This window comes from Podarcis muralis, chromosome 7 (assembly GCF_964188315.1).
Source record: "Podarcis muralis chromosome 7, rPodMur119.hap1.1, whole genome shotgun sequence".
NCBI lineage: Eukaryota > Metazoa > Chordata > Lepidosauria > Squamata > Lacertidae > Podarcis > Podarcis muralis.
Genome location: NC_135661.1, coordinates 22945764 through 22970175, shown reverse-complemented (window position 1 = coordinate 22970175; position 24412 = coordinate 22945764). Strand labels below are relative to the sequence as shown.

General features: G+C 47.5%; 1 protein-coding gene across 2 annotated transcripts in view; it reads left to right on the top strand.

The window, feature by feature from the left end:
- Positions 1 to 24412, top strand: part of LOC114602486 (solute carrier family 2, facilitated glucose transporter member 5-like) — a 39774-nt gene that overhangs the window by 5011 nt on the left and 10351 nt on the right. The window contains exons 1-6 of one of the 2 annotated variants that reach the window (XM_028740749.2): positions 13040 to 13495; positions 18408 to 18506; positions 18946 to 19106; positions 20197 to 20321; positions 20475 to 20627; positions 22429 to 22554. In XM_028740749.2, coding sequence (XP_028596582.2) covers positions 13442 to 13495; positions 18408 to 18506; positions 18946 to 19106; positions 20197 to 20321; positions 20475 to 20627; positions 22429 to 22554 — 718 coding nt within the window. In that variant the 5' untranslated portion in view covers positions 13040 to 13441. Of the gene's footprint in view, positions 1 to 13039; positions 13496 to 18407; positions 18507 to 18945; positions 19107 to 20196; positions 20322 to 20474; positions 20628 to 22428; positions 22555 to 24412 lie in introns of those variants that run through there. The other variant, XM_028740750.2, reaches the window with a different exon arrangement.

Here is a 24412-nt window from a genome sequence, read left to right as displayed (position 1 = left end):
AATTCAAATGTTCCCAGGGGTAGGCAAACTAAGGCCCAGGGGCCAGATGCAGCCCAATCGCCTTCTCAATCCAGCCCGCGGATGGTCCGGGAATCAGCGTGTTTTTACATGAATAGAATGTGTCCTTTTATTTAAAATGCATCTCTGGGTTATTTGTGGGGCATAGGAATTCGTTCATTCCCCCCCCCAAAAAATTTAGTCTGGCCCACCATACAGTGGCGTAGCGTGGGTTGTCAGCACCCGGGGTAAGGCAAGTAATTTGCGCCCCCTAACCTGTGGATTTGCACCCGCTAACCCGTGGATTTGCGCCCCCTAACCCCCAGATGTTGCGCCCGGTGCGGCCAGCCCCCCCTGCACCCCCCACGCTACGCCACTGCCACCATATGGTCTGAGGGACTGTGGCCCATGGCTGGAAAAGGTTGCTGACCCCTGGTTCAGCCAATACAGCAGAGCGGGCCAGTAGGTATTTGATTCCTGCATTGCATGGACTTTCCTTCCTTTGAGGTTTCTAAGCAGAGGTTGGGTGGCCGTCTGTCATGGATGCTTTAGCTGAGTTTCCTATATTGCAGGGGGTTGGACTAGATGACCCTCAGGGTCCCTTTCAGCTCCATGATTCTACATTTCTTTCTGCTTCAACAATATCTCATTATGTAATTTATGTATAAATTATTTTTAAAAACTATTAATAAAACATGTTCTCTTTACAAACAAAACATTTAAATAGCTACCTTTCTAATGGTAGGATGGGGGGGGGTATGAGCATAGCCAGGTTTTTTGTTAGAGGGGCAGAATCTCAGATTTGTACAGTGGGACCTTGGGTTATATATGCTTCAGGTTACAGACTCCACTAACCCAGAAATAGTACCTTGGGTTAAGAACTTTGCTTCAAGATGAGAACAGAAATTGTGCGGCGGTGGAGCGGCAGCAGCAGGAGTCCCCATTAGCTAAAGTGGTGCTTTGGGTTAAGAACAGTTTCAGGTTAAGAACGGACCTCTGGAACGAATTAAGTTCTTAAACTGAGGTAGGTAAAGGTCCAGTCGTGGCCGACTGGGGTTGTGGTGCTCATCTTGCTTTACTGGCCAAGGGAGCCGGCGTACAGCTTCCGGGTCATGTGGCCAGCAGGACTCAGCCGCTTCTGGCCAACCAGAGCAGTGCACGGAAATGCCGTTTACCTTCCCGCTGGAGCGGTACCTATTTATCTACTTGCGCTTTGACGTGCTTTCGAACTGCTAGGTTGGCAGGAGCAGGGACTGAGCAACGGGAGCTCACCTCATTGCGGGGATTTGAACCGCCGACCTTCTGATCAGCAAGTCCTAGGCTCTGTGGTTTAATGCACAGCGCCACCCGCGTCCCTCTAACCCGAGGTACCACTGTATTAATTTTTACTTACTTGGCTACGTCCATGGGGGGGGGGGCACAGGAAGGAAACCAGGTTGGAAGGGGGCCACGTTCGGAAAAAGGTTGGGAAACACTGAGTTAAACCACTGTCAGCAGCGTTGAAGGAACTTTCCTGAGGCGCAAGCCTGGGCAGTGTGTATGAAGGCCCTGGGCTGCCCAGACAGCAAGATCTCCCTCTCAGCCTTGCCAATGTGGTCCAAAGGATAGCAGAGCAATACTGCCTCCAACACTGGAGGCAGGGAAGCAGCCATCATGGCTAGTAGCCATGGACAGCTTGAACCTCCTTGAATTGGTCTAGGCCTCTTCGTTGGAAGTCAATATACAATTGCCTGCCCGTTAAATTGTCGCAGGGGAGATTGTGCAAAAACGAAAGTGTTTCCGTCTTTGGCAGCTATATTGCAGGCTTCATCCAGAAACGACTGGCCTTCCCTGCATGATCTTTGCCACGCAGTCCACAGGGAGCAACCCATATCAAAGCGACAGTGTAAAGTCTCCCTCTGATTGCTGCCCTCCAGTGTTATTACTGGAGTTGTGTAGTGATAGGCAGCCCTTCAAAGCCCATCTGATCTTGCTCGCTCAGCCAACTATTTCATGTTTTCTTTAGAAGAACTCGTGATCCTGTGTGTATCTAATCTTGTGTATCACCAGCCCTCATAATAGTGTTTCAACGGTGAGTTAATAGTCCAAATAAACCCTTTTCTTTCTTTCTTTCTTTCTTTCTTTCTTTCTTTCTTTCTTTCTTTCTTTCTTTCTTTCTTTCTTCCTTCCTTCCTTCCTTCCTTCCTTCCTTCCTTCCTTCCTTCCTTCCTTCCTTCCTTCCTTTCTTCCTTCCTTCCTTCCTTCCTTCCTTCCTGCTCTAAGACTGGGAAGGGGACAGGAGATCACACAAGACACATCATATGGGGACTTCCGGCGAGGAAAAATGGCGGGCACCATTGCAGCCAGCAGCTCCTGAAGCCAGCCAGAGCCAACTGTGCTACCAGGCTGGCTCCGGGCTGCTGAGGCTGCCGCTGCCATGTTTCCCGGGGACAGAATTGCAAATCTGGGGACATTCCGGGGACGGAATTTGTCCAGGGGCCGATTTGCGAATCTGGGGACATCTGGCAACCCTACCTTAAGGGCTAGGAACTTCATTCACAGAATCATAGAACTGCAGAATTGGAAGGGACCCGGAGGGTCATCTAGTCCAACCCTCTTCAATGCAGGAATCTCAACTCAAGCATCCATGACAGATGGCCACCTAACCTCTGCTTAGAAACCTCCAAGGAAGGAGAGTCCACCACCTTCCGGGGTAGAGTGTTCCACTGTCGAACAGCCCTTGCCGTCAGAAAGTTCTTTCTGGTGTTTAGTCGGAATCTCCTTTCTTGTAACCTGAAGTCATTGGTTCAAGTCCTACACTCCAGAGCAAGAGAAAACAAGCTTGCTTCATCTTACGTGTGACAGCCCTTCAGGTATCTGAAGATGACTATCATATCTCTGCTCAGTCTCCTCTTTCCCAGGCTAAACATACCCAACACCCCCAACCATTCCACATAAGGCTTGGTTTCCAAACCCTACATCATCCTGGTTTGCCCTCCTCTACTCACATTCCAGCTTGTCAATATCCTTCTTAAATTGTGGCACCCAAAACTGGACACAGTACTTCAGGTGTGGTCTGGCCAAGGCAGAATAGAGTGGTACTATGAGCCTAGGGCTTGCCGATTGGAAGGTTGGTGGTTCAAATCCCCGCGATGGGGTGAGCTCCTGTTGTTCGGTCCTAGCTCCTGCCCACCTAGCAGTTTGAAAGCACACCAGTGCAAGTAGATAAATAGGTACCGCTCCGGCGGGAAGGTAAACGGTGTTTCTGTGCACTGCTCTGGTTCGCCAGAGGTGGCTTAGTCATACTGGCCACATGAGCCAGAAGCTGTCTGTGGACAAACGCTGGCTCCCTTGGCCTATAGAGCGAGATGAACGTGCAACCTCAGAGTCATCTGCAACTGGACCTAATGGTCAGGGGTACCGTTACCTTTACCTTATAACTTTCATTGTTCGAAACAGTGTACTTCTATTGATTCAGCCTAAAATAGCATTAGGCTTTTTTGCTGCTGCATCACACTGCTAACTTGTGTTAAGTTTGCTGTCTACTAAGACCCCTAAATCCATTTCACATGTGCTACTGGCAAGCCAATTATCCCCCATCTTATATTGGTGCAGCTGGTTATTCCTGCCTAAGTGCAGAAACTTATATTCGTCCCTACTGATGTGTTTGTGTGTGTGTGATTAAAATTCAAAAGGTATTGATTTTTTTGTCGAACCTTGCTTGATGCAGCTGAGAAATACACAGGGCCCTACCCTGGTGATTATTCTGCAGATATTTACATAGCACCTTTGAAAGTGGGGAGAGAGAGGGATGCATTCTACCGCTCTCTGAATGGATCACATGACCTTTTTACATAAGAACTTGGCTTGACTTGGCTCCAGAAAGTAGCTGAGCAAACATTATGCCAGGAAAATTAAAAAAGAAAAAGAAAATCCATTGCCTTCGGCAAACACGGAAGAACACAAAAGAATGAAAGGCAACCCTATCTAAATATTATGTTAGCATTACGGTTGTTTTAACACATAGGGTCGCTCCTTTCTTGAGCCTTTTGGAGATACTGTAAAATAAATATGGCAGGGCACTGGGAAAACACAAGAGGTCTTTTCCTCCAGTATTTTACAGACGAGAAAGAAAAGGTGGCATTCATTATGTCAGGGCGGGCTTAGCTATGTTTAGATGTTTGCTACTGAAACAAACTACCGTATTTTTCGCTCTATAAGACGCACCAGACCATAAGACGCACCTAGTTTTAGAGGAGGAGAACAAGAAAAAAAAAGTTCTCTCCCTCTCTGCTCAGCGCCTCTCCAGCAAAGCGGGAGGAGAAACAGAAGGTGCTCCGTTTCCCGCTTTGCTGATGGGGCGCTGTGTGGAGAGGGAAAGCTGCGCAGCGATCCCTCTTGCTCTTCTGGCTTCAGCGAAAGCTTTTCACATGTGCAACTTTTCTCTTGGAGTTTTGGCCCTTTATTTAAGAATCTTAGCCAGAAGAATCACAGAATCAGTGATGGGTTTCAAGTACATTCTGTAGCAGATAGGCAGCTCGTACAGTTGATTTAGCACAGGTGTGATATGACAGGGGGAAATTCGGCAGCAGGGCTATTTCCCAGCGATGGAGGAAGCTGCGGCTGTTGCTCAGTCCAGTTTGCAGGTTCCTAATGCACGGGTCCATGTAGCCAAGATGCCTCCATCCAGGAAAGGGGGTTGCTGGTTCACCTGCTGAAACCGGTAAAAGGCGCTTTGGACCACAAAGGCTACCTGAGGCGCCAGCGACAAATAGAGATCAAGGTATAACTCCCAGCTATGAATCTGCTCCTTCAGGGGAATTGCAAATCCACCAGGTGGATTGCCCAACCGATGCAGCTTTTTCCATTGCTGGGAAACAGAACTACAATTTAATTTCTGCCTGTCATCATACTACTTTTGATAGATGAACTGTTTCTTTAAGTGTTGGGAATCTGTTTCCAGAGCAAAGAAGAAAGAAAAGAAAAAAGCCATAACTGGTGATACAGGGCAGATTTAAGCTGCAACACAATACCACAAGAATTAGTGGTGGTTCCATGATTCAGAGCTGGAAAGTCATATACTAGCCTGGAATGTATTATAAAGTAATTAAATTCAGAGGAGAGAAGGGAGCTGGCTACAAAGCAAAAGAATTTATTGGCCTCTTGTAATCCTTTGTGCTAATAGGGTAGGTTTTTCCTCCCTATCACACTTCCTGGCTTTGAGGCAAAAAAGAAGCAAATGTGAAAAGAGATGGCAAGATTATTCTGTACTTTTTTCTTCTTTTTTCCTTTTTCACCCCCATCATCACACAAGCCTAGTTTTTAAAGGACGGAAGTTCAAAGGAATAAGATAACAGGATTCTATGAAGCAGTCAAATTGCAATCCACCAGGAAGTGCAGCACAGCCACTTGTGGGTTTAAATCAGACTAAGGATGTTGATCGGAATATAGGTGTCAATTAGCTGCCTCTAACGCCAGCATATCTGTGCTGTCTCTCACTCTTCCTTGTGAATGGTTCACTTCCCCTCCGCACGCATTAAAAGATCATCTCAGCACTTATCACCAAGCTAAGAACATTAAAAAGCCTACTGCCTCAGGTCTAGCATCCTGATCCTGTTGTTCCAGCTGGAAGATTCAGGACAAATAAAAGCTGTTGCATTTTCATGCAGAGCACAGTTCAACTGTGGAACTCACTGCCACAAGAGGCAGTGATGGCCACTAACGTGGATGGCTTTTTTTCCCTGCTCCCTTCTGAGGTACTAGCCATAATGCCTATGTTCTACCTCCATAGTCAGAGGCAGAAATGCTTGTGAGTCACAGTTTCTGGAAACCACAGGAAGGGAAACAAGTGTTCTTGCATTCAGGTCTTGCTTGGTCACACTGAGAACAGGAGGCTGGACTAGATGGGCCACTGGCCTCATCCAGTTGGCTCTTTTTATATAGGTTCTACACAGAAGGCATAGGGTACAATTCCGGCTCATAAAACTATTGAACTTGATTGAGATGGAGTTTACCCCAAAGTTGGATAAACTGATGGGCTTGTAAAATACAGTGGTACCTCGAGTTACATACACTTCAGGTTACATACGCTTCAGGTTACACACTCTGCTAACCCAGAAATAGTGCTTCGGGATAAGAACAGAAATTGGGCTCTGGCGGCGCTGCAGCAGCAGGAGGCTCCATTAGCTAAAGTGGTGCTTCAGGTTAAGAACAGTTCTAGGTTAAGTACATCTGGAACGAATTAAGTACTTAACCCGAGGTACCACTGTAAACTGTAACTCGCTGGATCATCACCATGTCATGGTGAGTGGGCTTGCATGTTCCTATGACCCTTGTGAGCGAAGCCGTCGGGAGTCTGGTACTCCCAGCAGGGTCACCCAAGGCGGTAAGGTCAAAGGGGAGGAGATAGGAGATAGACAAATGATGGAAGAAGTCCTCAACGGCAGATCAGGCAGAAGATAACAAGCGGTATGTTACTACGGCTGTGAAGGCGGATGAAGGCAGCAGCAGATAAGAACCTGCAGGTTGTCTTGACACTCATGCCATCGGAAGACTGTGTGTTGGTCAGGGTGCACTGATCTGATGAACTGCTGGGCTTGTAAAATATGCTTGGCTTGATTTGTAGCTATAGTATAAACATGGGCTTGGGATTGTATCCAATGCATGTCCTACTCAATTGAAATTGATGGCCGTGACTAATTTAGGTCTATTGATTCCGGTGCGTCTGAGTAAAATTTAGTTGCATGCAACTGATATAAGTAAAAAAAAACCTGCTCCTTTTCCCATATGGCGTACCCAAGAGCCCATATAGAGTCCTTTAGTAGGTTCTCTGTGGGTAGGAGAAAATAGCAGACCAACCAAAGAATATTGAGAAGCAAAGCAGCTAGTAAGCCTGATCTTTTATTAACTGTTGCAACAGGGTTCTCCCCCACACGCAGGAGAGAGGAGGAGGACCCAGAGCCATGCGTGCAAGCCCTACTATAGACATTTTAAATTGCCTGCCCTGGAGTCCAAGACCACCCCCAGAAACATCATACATATATCACAGAAGGGGAGTAGCCCAAGACCAGATACATCATACCTCCATCACAGAAAAGGCGGTCTACGACAGAAATCTGAGTGCTTTCTTTTTACCCTGTCTGCCAGGTTGCCTGTTAATGGTCACTTGACTGGATTACCTGGGGAGCCTGGCCATTCTTTTGTAATGATAATACTTAATTCCTGAGGCAGGTCACAGGCTCACCCTATTCACACCTTAAACGTGTCCTTAAGGCAGGATTTGTGAGGACAGAGACAATGGGGAGGTTTCTGCATTTCCTTCGACCTGTAGAGAAATATTTGAGGTGACTGAAAGAGTCAAAATGGCTTTAGGACTTTTCCTATGGGTTTCAGACATGTGGTTTATATGTGTTTGCTTGGTACATTTATGAACATTATATATATATATGACCTAAAAATTCATATAACAAGTATAAACATGGGCTTAGGGTTATATCCAATGCATGGCCTACTCAAGAGCAGGCCCACTGAAATCAATGGTCGCGACTAATTTAGGTCTATTGATTCCAGTGGGTCTAACCTGAGTAAAATTTAGTTGCATGCAACCTTTAGTATGTTTTGGGGGTTATAGCCAATGTTAGATCTATGCTGAGCAGACCCATTGGAATGGATGGACATTCCCTTCCAGATGCGACTGGACTACAACTCCCATCATTCCCATATCCTTTGCCATGCTGGCTGGGTCTGATGGAAGTTGTAGTTGGGAGGACCACAAGCTCCGCATCATGGCTCTAAGCCAGTCTTCCCTGACCCGGCAGCCTTCGGAGATCAAGGAATCATAGAATCATAGAGTTGGAAGAGACCACAAGGGCCATCGAGTCCAACCCCCTGCCAAGCAGGAAACACCATCAGAGCACTCCTGGCATATGGTTGTCAAGCCTCTGCTTAAAGACCTCCAAAGACGGAGACTCCACCACACTCCTTGGCAGCAAATTCCACTGTCGAACAGCTCTTACTGTCAGGAAGTTCTTCCTAATGTTTAGGTGGAATCTTCTTTCTTGTAGTTTGGATCCATTGCTCCATGTCCGCTTCTCTGGAGCAGCAGAAAACAACCTTTCTCCCTCCTCTATGTGACATCCTTTTATATATTTGAACATGGCTATCATATCACCCCTTAACCTCCTCTTCTCCAGGCTAAACATGCCCAGCTCCCTTAGCCGTTCCTCATAAGGCATCATTTCCAGGCCTTTGACCATTTTGATTGCCCTCCTCTGGACACGTTCCAGTTTGTCAGTGTCCTTCTTGAACTGTGGTGCCCAGAACTGGACACAGTACTCCAGGTGAGGTCTGACCAGAGCAGAATACAGTGGCACTATTACTTCCCTTGATCTAGATGCTATACTCCTATTGATGCAGCCCAGAATTGCATTGGCTTTTTTAGCTGCTGCGTCACACTGTTGGCTCATGTCAAGTTTGTGGTCAACCAAGACTCCTAGATCCTTTTCACATGTACTGCTCTCAAGCCAGGTGTCCCCCATCTTGTATTTGTGCCTCTCGTTTTTTTTTGCCCAAGTGCAATACTTTACATTTCTCCCTGTTAAAGTTCATCTTGTTTGTTTTGGCCCAGTTCTCTAATCTGTCAAGGTCGTTTTGAAGTGTGATCCTGTCCTCTGGGGTGTTAGCCACCCCTCCCAGTTTGGTGTCATCTGCAAATTTGATCAGGATGCCCTTGAGTCCATCATCCAAGTCGTTGATAAAGATGTTGAATAAGACCGGGCCCAAGACAGAACCCTGTGGCACCCCACTAGTCACTCTTCTCCAGGATGAAGAGGAACCATTGATGAGCACCCTTTGGGTTCAGTCAGTCAGCCAGTTACAAATCCACTGAGTGGTAGCATAGTCAAGACCGCATTTTACCAGCTTCTTTACAAGAATATCATGGGGCACCTTGTCAAATGCCTTGCTGAAATCAAGGTAGACTACATCCACTGCGTTCCCTTCATCTACCAGGCTTGTAATTCTGTCAAAAAACGAGATCAGGTTAGTCTGACATGACTTTTTTTTCAGAAATCCATGCTGACTATTGGTGATCACAGCATTCCTTTCTAGGTGCTCACAGACTGTTTGCTTAATGATCTGCTCCAGAATCTTCCCTGGTATTGATGTCAGACTGACTGGGCGATAATTATTTGGGTCTTCTCTTTCCCCCTTTTTGAAAATAGGGACAACATTTGCCCTCCTCCAGTCTGCCGGGACTTCGCCTGTTCTCCAGGAGTTCTCAAAGATGACTGCCAGTGGTTCTGAAATCACACCTGCCAGTTCTTTTAATACTCTTGGATGCAGTTCGTCTGGCCCTGGAGACTTGAATACATCTAGACTAGCCAAGTATTCTTGTACTATCTCCTTAGTTATTCTGGGCTGTGTTTCCTCTGCTGAATCATTTGCTCCAAATTCTTCAGGTCGGGCATTGTTTTCTTTATCGGAGAAGACTGAGGCAAAGAAGGCATTGAGGAGTTCAGCCCTTTCTGTGTCCCCTGTTTGCATTTCACCATCTTCTCCTCTGAGTGACCCCACTGTTTCTTTGTTCTTCCTTTTGCTACGAACATACCCATAAAAGCCTTTTTTGTTGCTTTTAACCTCTCTAGCAAGCCTGAGTTCATTCTGTGCTTTAGCTTTTCTGACTTTGTGTCTACACGTGCTGGCTATTTGTTTGAATTCCTCTTTGGTGGTTTCCCCCCCTTTCCATTTTTTGTACACATCCTTTTTTAATCTTAACTCAGTTAAAAGTTCTTTAGATAGCCACCCTGGCTTCTTTAGGCACCTTCCATGTTTCCGTCTCATTGGTATTGCCTGAAGTTGTGCTTTTACTATCTCCCTCTTAACAAACTCCCAGCCATCATGAACTCCCTTTCCTTTTAGTATTACTGTCCATGGGATCTCACCCAGCACTTCCCTAAGTTTTATGAAGTTGGCTTTCTTAAAGTCAAGAAATTGAGTCCTAGTATGCTTGGCTGCTCCTTTCCGCTGTATAGTAAACTTCAGAAGAGCATGATCACTCGCGCCTAATGATCCTTCCACTTCTACCCCACTAACCAGGTCCTCAACATTGGTTAGGACCAGATCTAAAATGGCTGTTCCTCTTGTTGCTTCTCCCACTTTCTGGACAATGAAGTTGTCTGCAAGGCCAGTGAGGAATCTGTTTGACCTTATGCTCTTGGCTGAGTTTGACATCCAACAAATATCCGGGTAATTGAAGTCCCCCATTACTACTATCTCCCTTCCTTTTGCATGCTTGGCCATCTGTTCCAGGAAGGCATCATCTATGCCCTCCGTTTGGCTTGGGGATCTACAGTAAACTCCCACAATGAGGTCTCTGTTATTCTTCTCTCCCTTAATTTTGACCCACTACAATTGGGCCTACAATTGTAGTCCTACAATTGGGCCATGGACCCCAACCCAGTAGGTGATACTTGGAAATCCAAAAAGGTTTGGAGGGCGTCGGGTTGATGGAGGCTTCCCTGAGCCCAAGATTTAGAAGTGTGTTCCAGGGAACACTGGAGTTCCTTTGAAAGCAGCATCAGGCATTCCTCAGTGAATGTGTAAGAAGGAATCCCGTTGGGCCCATCTGTCCCAGCCTCCTGTTTCCAGCAGTGGAGAGTCAGATGTCAGCCAGAAGCAGAATGCGAAAGAGAGTCTCCCATGTTGCTCTCCAACAACTGCAACTGGTCTTCAAGTGGTGGTGGTGGGGAGAACGTTGCAAAAGAAGACACACATGTCCATAAAATTTGCGCATGCTTGTCTAGATGTGTAGTTGTACATTTGGAAAGAATTGCTGCAATTTAAATAGAAATATAACGCATCTCACCAGAGCAGGGCGGAGAGTGTCACCAAATGATCTGTGTGCCTGCTCAGTCCATGTGCCAACTACTGAGCAAAACTCACCACACACACACACACCTAGAAAACCTAGAATGCTGCCTTATACTGACTTAGATCATTGGCTCAGTATTGTCTACACTGACTGGCAGCAGCACTCCAGGGTTTCAGGTAGGGTTCTCTCTCAGTCCTGCCTTGAGATGCCAGGAATTGAACCTGCGACCTTTTGCATGCAGCGCAGATGCTCTGCCACCAAGTTATGGACTTTCACCAGTGTAAGAAGAAATAACCCTTCTTAGAGTTATTCTAACAGGACAGGCTTTCAAACAGGGCTCCTTCAAAGTGAGGACTCAAATGCCCTTCAAACGGCCAGCCTAGTGTTCTGCAGCATACTGCTCCTGAGCCTGGAGGTTCTACTTACCGGTAGCTGTGGACTACAGCTGTTGTTGTTGTTTAGTTGTTTAGTCGTTTAGTCGTGTCCGACTCTTCGTGACCCCATGGACCAGATCATGCCAGGCACTCCTGTCTTCCACTGCCTCCCGCAGTTTGGTCAAACTCATGTTCGTAGCTTCAAGAACACTGTCCAACCATCTCATCCTCTGTCACCCCCTTCTCCTTGTGCCCTCCATTTTCCCCAACATCAGGGTCTTTTCCAGGGAGTCTTCTCTTCTCATGAGGTGGCCAAAGTATTGGAGCCTCAGCTTCAGGATCTGTCCTTCCAGTGAGCTCAGGGCTGATTTCCTTAAGAATGGATAGGTTTGATCTTCTTGCAGTCCATGGGACTCTCAAGAGTCTCCTCCAGCACCACAATTCAAAAGCATCAATTCTTCGGCGATCAGCTTTCTTTATGGTCCAGCTCTCACTTCCATACATCACTACTGGGAAAACCATGGCTTTAACTGTATATACACACCATACACACCATATGTTGAAAGCACATTTAAAGCATAGGCTTTCCTGGGAACTGTAGTTTACTCATCACAGAGCTACAATTCCCAGCACCCTTCACAGACTACAGTTCTCATGATACTTTGAGGGGAAGCCATGTGCTTTCAACAAAGCAACTACTCTATTCCGAACTTAAACATGGAAAGTGTAATGCTGGTGGTCAACAAAAGAGGTTTAAAGACAACTCTCAAGGCAAATCTAAAAAAATGTAGTATAAACATCGACAACTGGGAAACACTGGCCTGCAAGCGCTCCAGTTGGAGAACAGCCTTTACCAAAGGTGTCATAGACTTTGAAGACACTCGAACTCAGAACGCAAGGAAGAAACGTGCTAAGAGGAAGGCATGCTTGGCAAATCCACACCATGATCAACTCCTGCCCAGGAACCAATGTCCCCACTGTGGAAGGATGTGTGGATCCAGAACTGGCCTCCACAGTCACTTACAGACTCATTGTTAAACCGTGTTTATGGAAGACAATCTTACTCGGCTACGCAGCGGCGTAGCGTGGGTTGTCAGCACCCGGGGCAAGGCAAGTAATTTGCGCCCCCTAACCCGTGGATTTGCCCTAACCCCAGATGTTGCGCCCAGTGCGGCCGGGCCCCCCTGCACCCCCCACGCTACGCCACTGCGGCTACGAGTGATCGCCAGAGAAGTGTATACAGCCTGATAGATCTCCCATCCTTGAATTTCTCTAATCCACTTTGAAAGCCTTAAAGGGGGATATTTAACTTTTCCAGATGGGGTTTTCCCATTATAACTTCTAGAGCCCTGGGGAAAGAACTCTGAAACTCTGGGGCGTTTGTGTGCATGCTTGAAAAAGTTTTCTTATAAGAGACATCCACAACATCTCCCCAAAAAAGACAAAATTGCAGACAGTGATTCACCAGAGACAGATCAGCCCCAAACAGGCTTCGTCGGTGTGTAGAAACCAAGCATTTGTCTCCAGCAAAATGTTTCTCTCTGACCACACAAGTGGTGTGACGGAGCTCCAATGCGCTGCTGGAATGAATTTCGTTCGTTATTGCTCAATCCGCCCCTTTGCAAGGAGAGACGGTCTTGGCAGCCTCCTCTGCTTTCCAGCAGCAGCAGCAGCAGCAAAGCAACCCTTTCCAAGAGGAGAGCGCAGATCGGGAGAGGGCCAGATTCTGCCGACTCACAACCAGCACCCTCAACTCTGACAGACAGCGGCTCTCTCTGAGCCGATCAGGCAGCGTGTGCATGCGCCTCTTCCACGCCCCTTCCACAACTCCTGCCAACTCGGGGCTGCTTTGTATAATGGGACGTGGGAACGCCTGCCTGCGGGAGCATGTGCTCTGCCACTGATCCTGGCTCGCAGCGCACGCCCTCCTTAAGACTGTTTGCAAACCCAGAACCTTGAAAGGAGCAAAGAGAAGCCGATCCACAAGGACAGCACGAGACAGCCATGCCCATCTCGAGGAAGTTCAGAGGGCAAACTTCACCCACTGTTGGGCTATAAAGAATATTGCTGGGTGTTCCCTGCTCCACTCAAGGTGCATGTATGTGCATATACTGAAGATCTCGCTCGCTCTATATATCTATCTGCCTTCTTTCCATTTGGGGCATTCGCTGCAAACAGAGCAGCAACTCAGAGCAGAGAACTGACAGCAGGAGCGTTTAAAATGAAGACTGAAAATCAATATACGGGCGGCATGCCATGCGAAGGCAGGAAGGGGGTGAGTGTCTGGCTGGCAGACGACGCTGTTTCCTTCTGTGGGCATGTGGGTCGAGGGGTAAACGGGCAAAACACAGTAGAATTTTGCCAATTGAAACACAGAACCTCTTGTTTTACAACAGAATATCCCAATTTTCATGCGGAATGTTGGAGGGTGTGGACTCAGACCACAGTCTGTTTGCTGCTGGATCTTGGAGACAGGCCTGTTTTTAAGGATTTTTTCTCAGGGTGTGTTGGTGGGAGGGGGGAGTGGCAGGGTCACTGCAAGACAGAAAAAGGCTGAGGGTTTGGCGAAGGTCCCCTGGTCACAAAACCTTGGACCAGCCCCATGACATAAAGGTCCAGAAAGACACCTTGTCAGAAGAGTAGGTGGTTGTGCACTGAAAAATATTGGCATTTTATTTTTATTTTATTTTTTAGAAAAATAGGCAATGGAGTTAGGATGTTGAGAATCTGAGGCACCTGGGTTCCAATCCTACAGACATCTTTGCACAATATTGATTGGGCAACATTTTGGCATGCTGGCAATCAGCATCCGATGACTGAGATTCCGTTTTCTGTAGTCTTTTAAGCACTGTGCAGTTTTTCCTTGGTCTGCAACATTCTTTTTTTGCTCCAAGCAAGGAGCCTGTGCATGCCCAATATCACTGCAGGGAAACAAGGGGAGATAATCTGCCCTGCTAATTGCCAAAGGTGCAAGGGTGGTGTGACTTGCAAACAACCCAACCCTGGGCTGGCAGGGTTTTTATTACTGCATGCACGCATCCATGAAGCAGCAGGCTGTTCCACAGGTGCGCTTTGAATCTCTTCACTGCTGACTGGTGATGCATGGTTTGGGTCACAGCCCTCAGAGAATGCATTGTTGGTCCGCGGAGAGGGCAGAGACATCTTGAGCCAACCCTAGGTAAAGGTAAAGGGACCCCTGACCATTAGGTCCAGTCTTGGCCGACTCTCGGGTTGCGGCGCTCATCTTGCTTTATTGGCCGAGGGAGCCGGCGTACAGCTTCCGGGTCATGTGGCCAGCATGACTAAGCTGCTTCTGGTGAACCAGAGCAGCGCACGGAAATGTCGTTTACCTTCCTGCCAGAGTGGTACCTATTTATCTACTTGCACTTTGGTGTGCTTTTGAACTGCTAGGTTGGCAGGAGCAGGGACCGAGTCGAACCACCAACCTTCTGATCAGCAAGCCCTAGGCTCTGTGGTTTAACCCACAGCGCCACCTGCATCCCATTTGAGCCAACCCTACAGACCCATAAATATGAGCTTGAGACCCAGGAGCTGTTTGTCAATGCCAGAATGCCCAGCCTAAAACATGTGAAGTAGTAGTGAAGCGAGTGCCTCTGAGCATGTACTGAGTTCCTAGTATTTAGCTCTTAAAGGCAGACTTTCCAGAGCCTGATTTTAGGCAGTCGCGCTTTCTGGCCTGGATGCTCGAACCACCCCAAGCCTGTAGAGGTTGGATGTACCAATTTGGTAATGCATTCTGCACATGCTCAGAGTCATAGCATGGGGGAAGTGTCCCATTCTACCAAGAATAAATGTTGCACTTTTGCATGCCGTGGTACGTAATTTCCCCATGAGAGAAGCAGAAATGGCAAGCCAGCTGTGCACGTCACATAAGAAAGAAGTATTTATTCTGTGCTAAAGTTGGCATCAGCCCCATACCTTTTCAAAATACCTGGAGGTCTTTTGCGTAGAAGATGACAAAGACTTGCAAGGCTGCCTTCACACTGTACATTTTAAAGAGCATGACTTCCTCACAGTATCCTGGGAACTGTAGCTCACAGCGCCCTTAACAAACTACTGCCCCAACCAGCAGAGCCAATGGTCAGGAAGGACACAAGTTGCAACTGAAGATAATTGCTCTATGGACAGTAGACCAGTCACTGGAAGTCACTGAGAGCTAGAAGTTCAAAGTACTTTAACATCAGCTGAACCAGAATGACTGAAAGACTCCATAATTCAAGAGAGTAAAACCACGTTCACACCATTCATTTATAATGCTACGGTACCATTTAAACAGTCATGGCTTCCCCCATAGAAACCTGGGGGCTGCAGTTTGTTCAAGGTGCTGAGAGTTGTTATTCCCCGTTTAAAGTGGTATGATACTGCTTTAAATGTACAGTGTGAATGTGGCCTAAGGCTGTGCATACACCGAATTTTTAAAGCACATTGTTCCCCCTTAAGAATGCTGGGAACTGTAGTTCACCCCCCCCTTGGAACTATAGTTCCCAGCACCCTTAACAAACTACAGATCCCAGAATTGGTTTTTTTTTGGGGGGGAGGAATCATGTACTTTAAATGCGTGGTGTGCCTATGTATGTTCTCTCCTGAGAGCAAATCAGTCAAATCAGTGGCGGAAGGCTGATTGCATTTGAAAACTGACAGAAACCTCTTTTTGGTGAGAGCCATTCCACAATGGAACCAGTTACAGTACCTAGGAATTGGTGTTGGGTCTCACTTAAGAATATAAGAGGAGCCCTGCAGGATCAGGCCAATAGCCCATATAGTCCAACATCCTGCTCTCGCCAGTTGCCTTTGGGGAACCCTCAAGCGGGCCTGAGCACTTGAGGGCTGTCCCAAGTTGATAGCTATCATTGCTTGCTGTGGGAGGGACATGTTACGGAAAAATCTAGGTACAAGGCTGCTCAGTCACCCAGAGCCTGCCGGTCCCTGCGGAACAAAGGAAGGAGTCCAGCCACCAGCCGGAGCAAATAGCTGTAGACCAAAGTTTATTGCGCAACAGGTTCAAAGAGGAATTTTGAACCCCGAGGATGGGGTGACAAGGACTTTTAAAAGTTTCTATCTTATCCCAGCATACAGTTCATTAAGCATCATCACTACATCATTGCTACATCAGAAAAGGGGAGGGTTATACATGATTAACATAGGAGGAATATGTTGGGGCAACAGGTGGATACAGGTTATGTATTGGGAAGTACATTCTGAGCACCTACTACAAAGGGACAATAGGACTTTGGTTTGCATAGTCTGCCACCACCTATGGTTTCCAAGTCCTTGGCCAACGAAGCGGTGGAATGAAGGAAACTGGCAAAGGAGTTGATTTTATATGACTTTTAAAGCTTGGTAACTTCCCTGAGCTGTCAAGTCGAAATGATACATTTATGCATAATATTTGTAACATTTAACAACTTTAAAGATGCGCCCCACCCCCCGTAATTTCCGCAACAAACCTTGTGCTGCACAAAGAAGCACTTTTCTTTTATGTGTTTTGAATCTTCCAACATTCAGCTTCATTGGAGCCCCACGAATTCTAGTGTTATGAGAGAGGGAGAAAAAACTCTCCCTGAACTGAAAAAATTCCCAAATGCTGCAACCATCTAACTGTTGCAATTAGGGAGGCGACACACCAGCAATAAATCTGCCTCCGGGGTGCTTGGGTGGGTGCCAGAATATGTCAAACAAGGGGGGGGGGCAGGAAGGGGGGAGGAGCAGAGAGAGCAAAAAGGTCAACTGTGGTCATTGGGAAGGCCTGGGTCCTCAATGGAAAATATGATCCGCCTTCCTGGAAGACAGGGAACGAAACTCTTTATGCCCTGGCAGTGTTTTAAAAAGCCCCCAGCTGCAACCTTGGCCAGAAACGCCACGTTGTTTATAGGCTGGTACCTTGTGATGTGGAAGGATCTTTCAGAACGTGCATGGAAAGGTCATCCGTTCTTCCGAAATTGTTCAGCCAGAAATACAGGACTTTTTTTCTTGGGGTGGGGGGTGGGAGGGAGTGATGGAAAAACCCATCCAATATTTTCTCCATGTCTTTGCTTTTTAAATGTTGGTGAGTTTGGATCTGCATGTCACTCTGGGGCTTTTTAAAAAGAGAAAGCAATGAATGAATGAAATGAATAATCCTAATACAGTGGTACCTCGGGTTAAGTACTTAATTTGTTCCGGAGATTTGTTCTTAACCTGAAGCTGTTCTTAACCTGAAGCACCACTTTAGCTAATGGGGCCTCCTGCTGCTGCTGCGCCGCTGGAGCCTGATTTCTGTTCTCATCCTGAAGCAAAGTTCTTAACCTGAAGCACTATTTCTGGGTTAGCGGAGTCTGTAACCTGAAGCGTATATAACCTGAGGTACCACTGTAATGGCTCAAAGAAAAAGGGAGCTGGTCTTGTAAGGTAAGCCAGGCTAAGAGATCATGCCTGGCCCAAGGTCACTGAGAGAGTGTCATGGCTGAGTATGGATGGGTAGATATTTTCCAGCTTTGCAGGCCGTTGAGCCTTTGGGTCCCTTCCAACTCTATAATTCTATTAACTCCACATGGGACTGCAGATCCATCCTTTTGGACCCTTACATGAAAAGTTAAGCTGCCATTTCTCATCACAGCACTGTGCTGTTTTGAACAGTTGGTAACAGATGTCAGGGCAACGGTGTTCCTCTAGCTTTTTCCTAACCTAAGCCATACTTTCCTGGTTTTTCAAACAGGATTAAATAGGTTCTTGCAGGGTAAATGATTATTTAATACAGCTTTGCCTTCAATGTGGGACAGAAACTCTCCTGGACCGAGGGCCGCATTCCCTTCTGGGCAGCCTTCCGAGGGCCAAATGCCAGTGGTGGGTGTGGCCAGAGACAAAAGTGGGTGGGGCAATGAATGACCTTTTTTTTAACCTTTTGCGTACAAGGCTAGTCCCTGCAAACACTGTCCTCCATCTAAGCAAGAAGCATGATCAGAGTTCAAGGACACATTTCCACCTGGGGGTGTGGTCTTGGGGTGCGAATCAGAGCCGGCAAAGGGGGCGTGGCTTGGGAAGAGTTCCGAGGGCCAGATAAGAGAGGCGAGGAGGGCCACATGTGGTTCCTTGCTCTTTGCACGTTTGGGATAAGGAAGGACACTTCCTGGGCTGGTTTTAGGAAGCTGGTTCACCCTCCAACCACTCTCACCTCTTCTTGCCTGCAGAGAATGACCCTCGTCCTCAGCTTGGTGACCTTTGTGGCTGCCTTTGGTTCATCTTTCCAGTACGGCTACAACGTCTCCGTGATAAACTCTCCAGAACTGGTAGGTAGAGTCTCTGTGCTCACTCACACCTTTTCCACTTTGCATCACCGGAGCCCAGAGATCCCTTTCTCCTCATGCAGATGGGCCAGCGCAATAAACGTGCTGATTTAATGCTGCATTTTACAATGTTGTAACCCACCCACCCTGTGACCTTAGGACTGGAAAATATTAATGATAATATAAAGACGTTCTTTGCTGAAAGAACTTTGAGCACCATCAACCAGAAATGGTGAACGTTGACACGGTTTACATCAGGTAAAGGGGAAGCTGTGGCCTCCCAGAGGTTGTTGCACTCCAATACCCATCGTCCAGAGCGACCAGTCCTCATGGATGATGGGTTCTGTAGTCCCACAACATCCGGAAATCTGCAGGTTCCCTGTTCCTGTCTTACTTAGAAGAGGGCATTGTTAATGAACCTGTGATACCTCTCTTCTTCCAGTTCATGAAAGCTTTTTACAACGAAACCTACTATGAAAGGAATGGGGAGTACATGAGCAAGGACATGATGACAGCCCTCTGGTCGATCACAGTGTCCTTCTTCCCGCTTGGAGGCTTCTTTGGGTCGCTTTTGGTTGGCCCCATGGTGAACAAATGCGGCAGGTAAGAAAAGCATGGTTCTGGCTCACATTGCTGGTTGTGGTGTGATGCAGAGGGGGGTGCAAAGCAAGGGCAGCCAGGATAGGGCCTTCTAGACGTTGTTGCCCTAAAGGGTTTACAATTTCCCATGACTCCTGGGATAACCAGCCAGAAAGGAGTCTCTCTCCTGCTCCTGTCTCTGCATGAGTGCCGTCTCTGACTTTTTATTATGATTGATTGTATGGGGACCTGGGGACTGCACCAGATTCTTGTTGTCGGACTCTGCTGTAAAAGTTCCAAATATTGGTATAGGAATTCAAGAGTGGCTTGTGAGAGCCATGCGGTTGAGCTGGAGCAACCAGCTCAAACCTCTTCCCAAGCTGAGCTTCTCAGGTAGACTGGGGAAGAACAAAGGCTTGCTTACCTCACTGCATTTTCGCTCTATAAGACGCACCCGGCCATAAGATGCACCTAGTTTTAGAGGAGAACAAGAAAAAAATATTCTCTCCTTCTCTGCACAGCGCCTCTCCAGCAAAGCGGGAGGAGAAATGGAAGGGGCTCTGTTTCTCTTCCTGCTTCGCTGAAGGGGCGCTGCGCAGAGAGGGAAAGCTGTGCAGCGCCTCTCCAGCGAAGCGAAGTCAGAACAGCAAGAGGGATTGCTGCGCAGTGAAAGCAGCGATCCCTCTTGCTGTTCTGGCTTCTGGGATAGTCGTGCCACGCCTCTTCAGGGCAGGGGGAGCGTTCCTCCCGTTGCCCTGAAGAGGCTTGGCGCGGCTATCCCTGAAGCCAGGAGAGCAAGAGGGATTGGTGCGCATCTCCTCCTGAGCAAGAGGGATTGGTGCGCACCGATCCCTCTAGCTCTCCTGGCTTCAGCGATAGCTGCGCAGCCTGCATTCGCTCCATAAGACGCACACACATTTCCCCTTACTTTTTAGGAGGGGGAAGTGCGTCTTGTAGAGCGAGAAATACGGTATTTCCTCTCAAGGTGAGGGGAAGTGACCTAGGCTAAGCGTGGCAGGACAGCTTACTCTACTATGGCATTAACCATTAACTTAAGCATGTTGGTTATATGAGATTGGTTATCCCACACCTCCCTCCCTCCCTTCCTTTCCAGAAAGGGCACCTTACTGATCAACAATGTCTTCTCCATCATCCCTGCAATTCTCATGGGAGCCTCCAAGGTGGCAAAGACTTTTGAAGTGATCATCGTCTGTCGGATCATCATTGGCATCTGTGCAGGTGAGCACAGTAGAGCACCTGTCTTAAGTTACCTTCTTAAGAAGGCCTGCCTTTCTGGGACCTCTATCCAGACCGTTCCTCTGGGGTGGGTTCGGATACGCTGCACCCTTTTGTTGCCATTCCCAGCATTTGTCTTGCTGTCTTTTCAACCAGGCTTGTCTTCCAACGTTGTCCCCATGTACCTTGGAGAGCTGTCTCCCAAAAACCTAAGGGGGGCCGTGGGAGTGGTCCCGCAGCTTTTCATCACCATCGGGATCCTTGCTGCTCAGATTCTGGGCATGCGGATGATCCTCGGAAGCACAGAAGGTAAATGAGGAATGCGTCAAATTTCCTGCTCTGATAGCGTTTTATTTATCTGTTTAGAGGGGCTTTTAAAAACAAAAACAAAAAAAACCCTCTGCTCTTCAGCCAAAGAGGCTCCCAGAATTGCTTGCTTTAAAAAAAAAACAAGAACAAGACAAGCTACCTAGTTCCCACATAGCTGTCAACCGTCCCTAATTTGGCAGGAAACTCCCTTATCCCAGCGCCGTGTCCCGCTGCTGTCCCTTATTGATGATGTCCCTTAAATTTCCCGGGTTTCAAAGGAAGCAGCTCCTCTCCCTCCCTCCCTGCTGGCCAGGGAGGAGGGAGGCTCCAACTGTGTTGCTTGGCTGCGTTGCTCACCCAATAAGGAGTCTCAGAACGACAGGGGGTGGAGCTTGCATGCCCTGAGCCGATCAAATCGGCCGCATTGCCTGGGGACTCTCCTTTGCTCAGCGCTTCCCAGCAGAGAGGTGACGGTGGTTTTCCTTGCTGCATCCCCTTTGCCGGGTTGCTGCGCTGTGGGAACCACGCTTAAGGCTTCGTTTGGCTGCTGGCTGGGCTTTCTGCCTTTGGCTCGGAGGGGCTCAGAAGTTGAGCATACCTGTGCCCTGAAAATCCCTTATTTTGGCTGCTGATCCCTTATTTTCGAGGCTGCTGGTCCCTTATTTTCAAATCTGTAAGTTCACAGCTATGAGTTCCCAGAATTGCAATCTAAAAGACATGACACAAAAGAGGAAAGGGATAGGGAGGGTGGAGGAAAAGTAGAGTGAAAATAGTTGCAGAATGTGGGGGGATTGAATAAATTTGTGGAGGGCAAAGCTGCACACAGCTACTAGACACAATAACTTGCCTTCTGCCTCCACCAACACAAGCAGCATGCCTCTAAATGCCCAAAGCCCTGGAGTTACTGCCTGTCAGTGTAGACAATACTGACCTCAATGGACCTCTGACCTGACTCAGTGTAAGAGAGCTTCCTGTGTCCAACAGGCTGCTATTATTATCTTGTGAACTACCCTGAGATATTATGACGAAGGGTGGTATAGAAATCTAATAAATAAATGGAAATAAAAATAGATGACTGACTTGCACAGCACGTAGTTAAACTGTGGAACTGGCTTCTGCAGAAGGCAGCAGTGACCACCAATCAGGATGGCTTTAAGAGAGGATTTGACACATTTCAGGAGGTCAAGTCTCTAGACTGCTAATAGCCACAGTGGCTATGCTCTTCCTCCACTTGCCCAAAGCAGTAATGCTTCTGAATTCTAGTTACTGGGAATCGCAAGAGGGCTTCCCATAATGGGCATCTGGTTTGGCTGCTGTGAGGACAGGATGGTGCGGGTGGTGCTGTGGTCTAAACCACTGAGCCTCTTGGGCTTGCCGATCAGAAGGTCGGCGGTTCGAATCCACGCAGCGGGATGAGCTGCCGTTGCTCTTTCCCAGCTCCTGCCAACCTAGCAGTTCAAAAGCACACCAGTGCAAGTAGATAAATAGGTACCGCTGCAGGGGGAAGGTAAACGGCGTTTCCGTGCACTCTGGTTTCTGTCACGGTGTCCCATTGAGCCAGAAGCGGTTTAGTCCTGCTGGCCACAGGACCCGGAAAGCTGTCTGTGGACAAACGCTGGTTCCCTCGGCCTGAAAGCGAGATGAGTGCCACAACCTCATAGTCACCTTTGACTGGACTTAACTGTCCGGGGGTCCTTTGTTTGTTTGTTTTTTTACCTTTTTACCTGATCCAGCAAGCTCTCCTCATGTGTCTTATTCTGTTGCAGGCATAGCAACATTTCTCTTTTTTCTCATGTTGCAGGCTGGCCAATTCTGTTGGGTCTAACTGGGATCCCTGCAGTACTGCAGCTTTTCCTGCTTCCCTTTTTCCCTGAAAGTCCCAGGTACCTGCTGATCCAGAAGGGAGATGAAGCGAGTGCCAAAGCAGGTAAAACACCTACTTAGAAGATACAGTCTAAAATGGAGGGAGGTCTTAAGCTACTGAAGGTAATGGGGACCTTTATATTTCCAGCTGTCCTTTGCCAACAAAAAAATTGCCGCTGTTTTTTGTGTTGGATATGTGCTATATGGTAATTTATGGACCTAATAGATATCTAAAGCCATTTGCGCATGTTGCCATGCAACCAGTCCATGCAGAATGTAGGCACCCTATATAGAGAAATGAGCAAACCAGACAAAACACTGTTGCTGTATGTAGGTTTTATTCTATTTGTTTTTTGTCTTATATTTTGGAAATGCACATCCAGTTGTTTTTTTCCTTTAAATTTTTTTTGGCGCCCCCAAGAGAGTGGGGCCCTAAGCTATAGCTTGTTTAGCTTATACGTAAAGCAGTCGTGAAAGTAAAGGACGCCTGCTTCTTGGGAGAAAAGCAATGACAAACCTAGACAGCATCTTAAAAAGCAGAGACATCACCTTGCCAACAAAGGTCTATATAGTTAAAGATATGGTTTCCCCAGTAGTGATGGAAGTGAGAGCTGGACCATAAAGAAAGCTGATTGCCGAAGAATTGATGCTTTAGAATTATGGTGCTGGAGGAGACTCTTGAGAGTCCCATGGATGGCAAAAAGATCAAATCTATCCATTCTGACGGAAATCAGCCCTGAGTGCTCACTGGAAGGACAGATCGTGAAGCTGAGGCTCCAATACTTTGGCCACCTCATGAGAAGACTCGACTCCCTGGAAAAGACCCTGATGTTGGGAAAGATGGAAGGCACAAGGAGAAGGGGACGACAGAGGACAAGATGGTTGGACAGTGTTCTCGAAGCTACGAACATGAGTTTGACCAAGCTGCGGGAGGCAGTGGAAGACAGGAGTGCCTGGCGTGCTCTGGTCCATGGGGTCACGGAGAGTCGGACACGACTAAACGACAACAAAAGTCCACCACTGGGAGGGAGGCTGGGTAGAGAAGAGCAATATGAAACTGCATCTAACAAGTGTGTATTTTACTACCTGCAAACTGCTATGGAGGCATACAAACAACTCCTTGCTCGGTTATCCTGTCTCCGAGATGGTAGGATATCTGTAAAAAGTCCAAACTCATAACTTAAGGGGCAGCTTCTTGCTGGTCAAACCAAAGCTATCTCCTGTGGCCTGAGCTCAGGTGTGACACAGCATCTGAATACCTATGGGCCCTCCCAATGACGCTGAACTCCAGCTCCTGTCGATGCCTGCAGGGGGTGATGGGAGTTGTAGTCCAAAACTTCTAGAGAATGGATTGACAGTGGTTTTCCAAAGGGGGCATTACCCCCCTGCCCCAGGGGAGAAGTGGGATTCCCTGGAGGGTGCTGGAGGTGTAACTTACTAACAGTCTTTGAATTGCTGGATCAAGTCCATCTATTTTTGTTGAATTAATTGAACTAGTTTTAATTGGAATGTGAATAAATGTGCGATTAATCATTACCAGGGGTGCCAACTTGGATAAAATATTGGAGAGGGGGCAGGTAAGCCCTGCCCTACATAATCACAAGACGTGGTTCACGCACATCATTTGAATGTCAACGCCTGTCAACTTCGGGGGTGCCCGACTCCCTCAAATATTTTATTGATCGTTACTGTTTTATTGATCGTTACTGTTTTAAATGTTATTGTGTTACTGTCTTCCTTAGTGGGTTGTGCAGACCGCTATTCTGAATACAGTGGTACCTCGGGTTAAGTACTTAATTCGTTCCGGAGGTCCATTCTTAACCTGAAACTGTTCTTAACCTGAAGCACCACTTTAGCTAATGGGGCCTCCTGCTGCTGCTGCGCCGCCAGAGCATGATTTCTGTTCTCATCCTGAAGCAAAG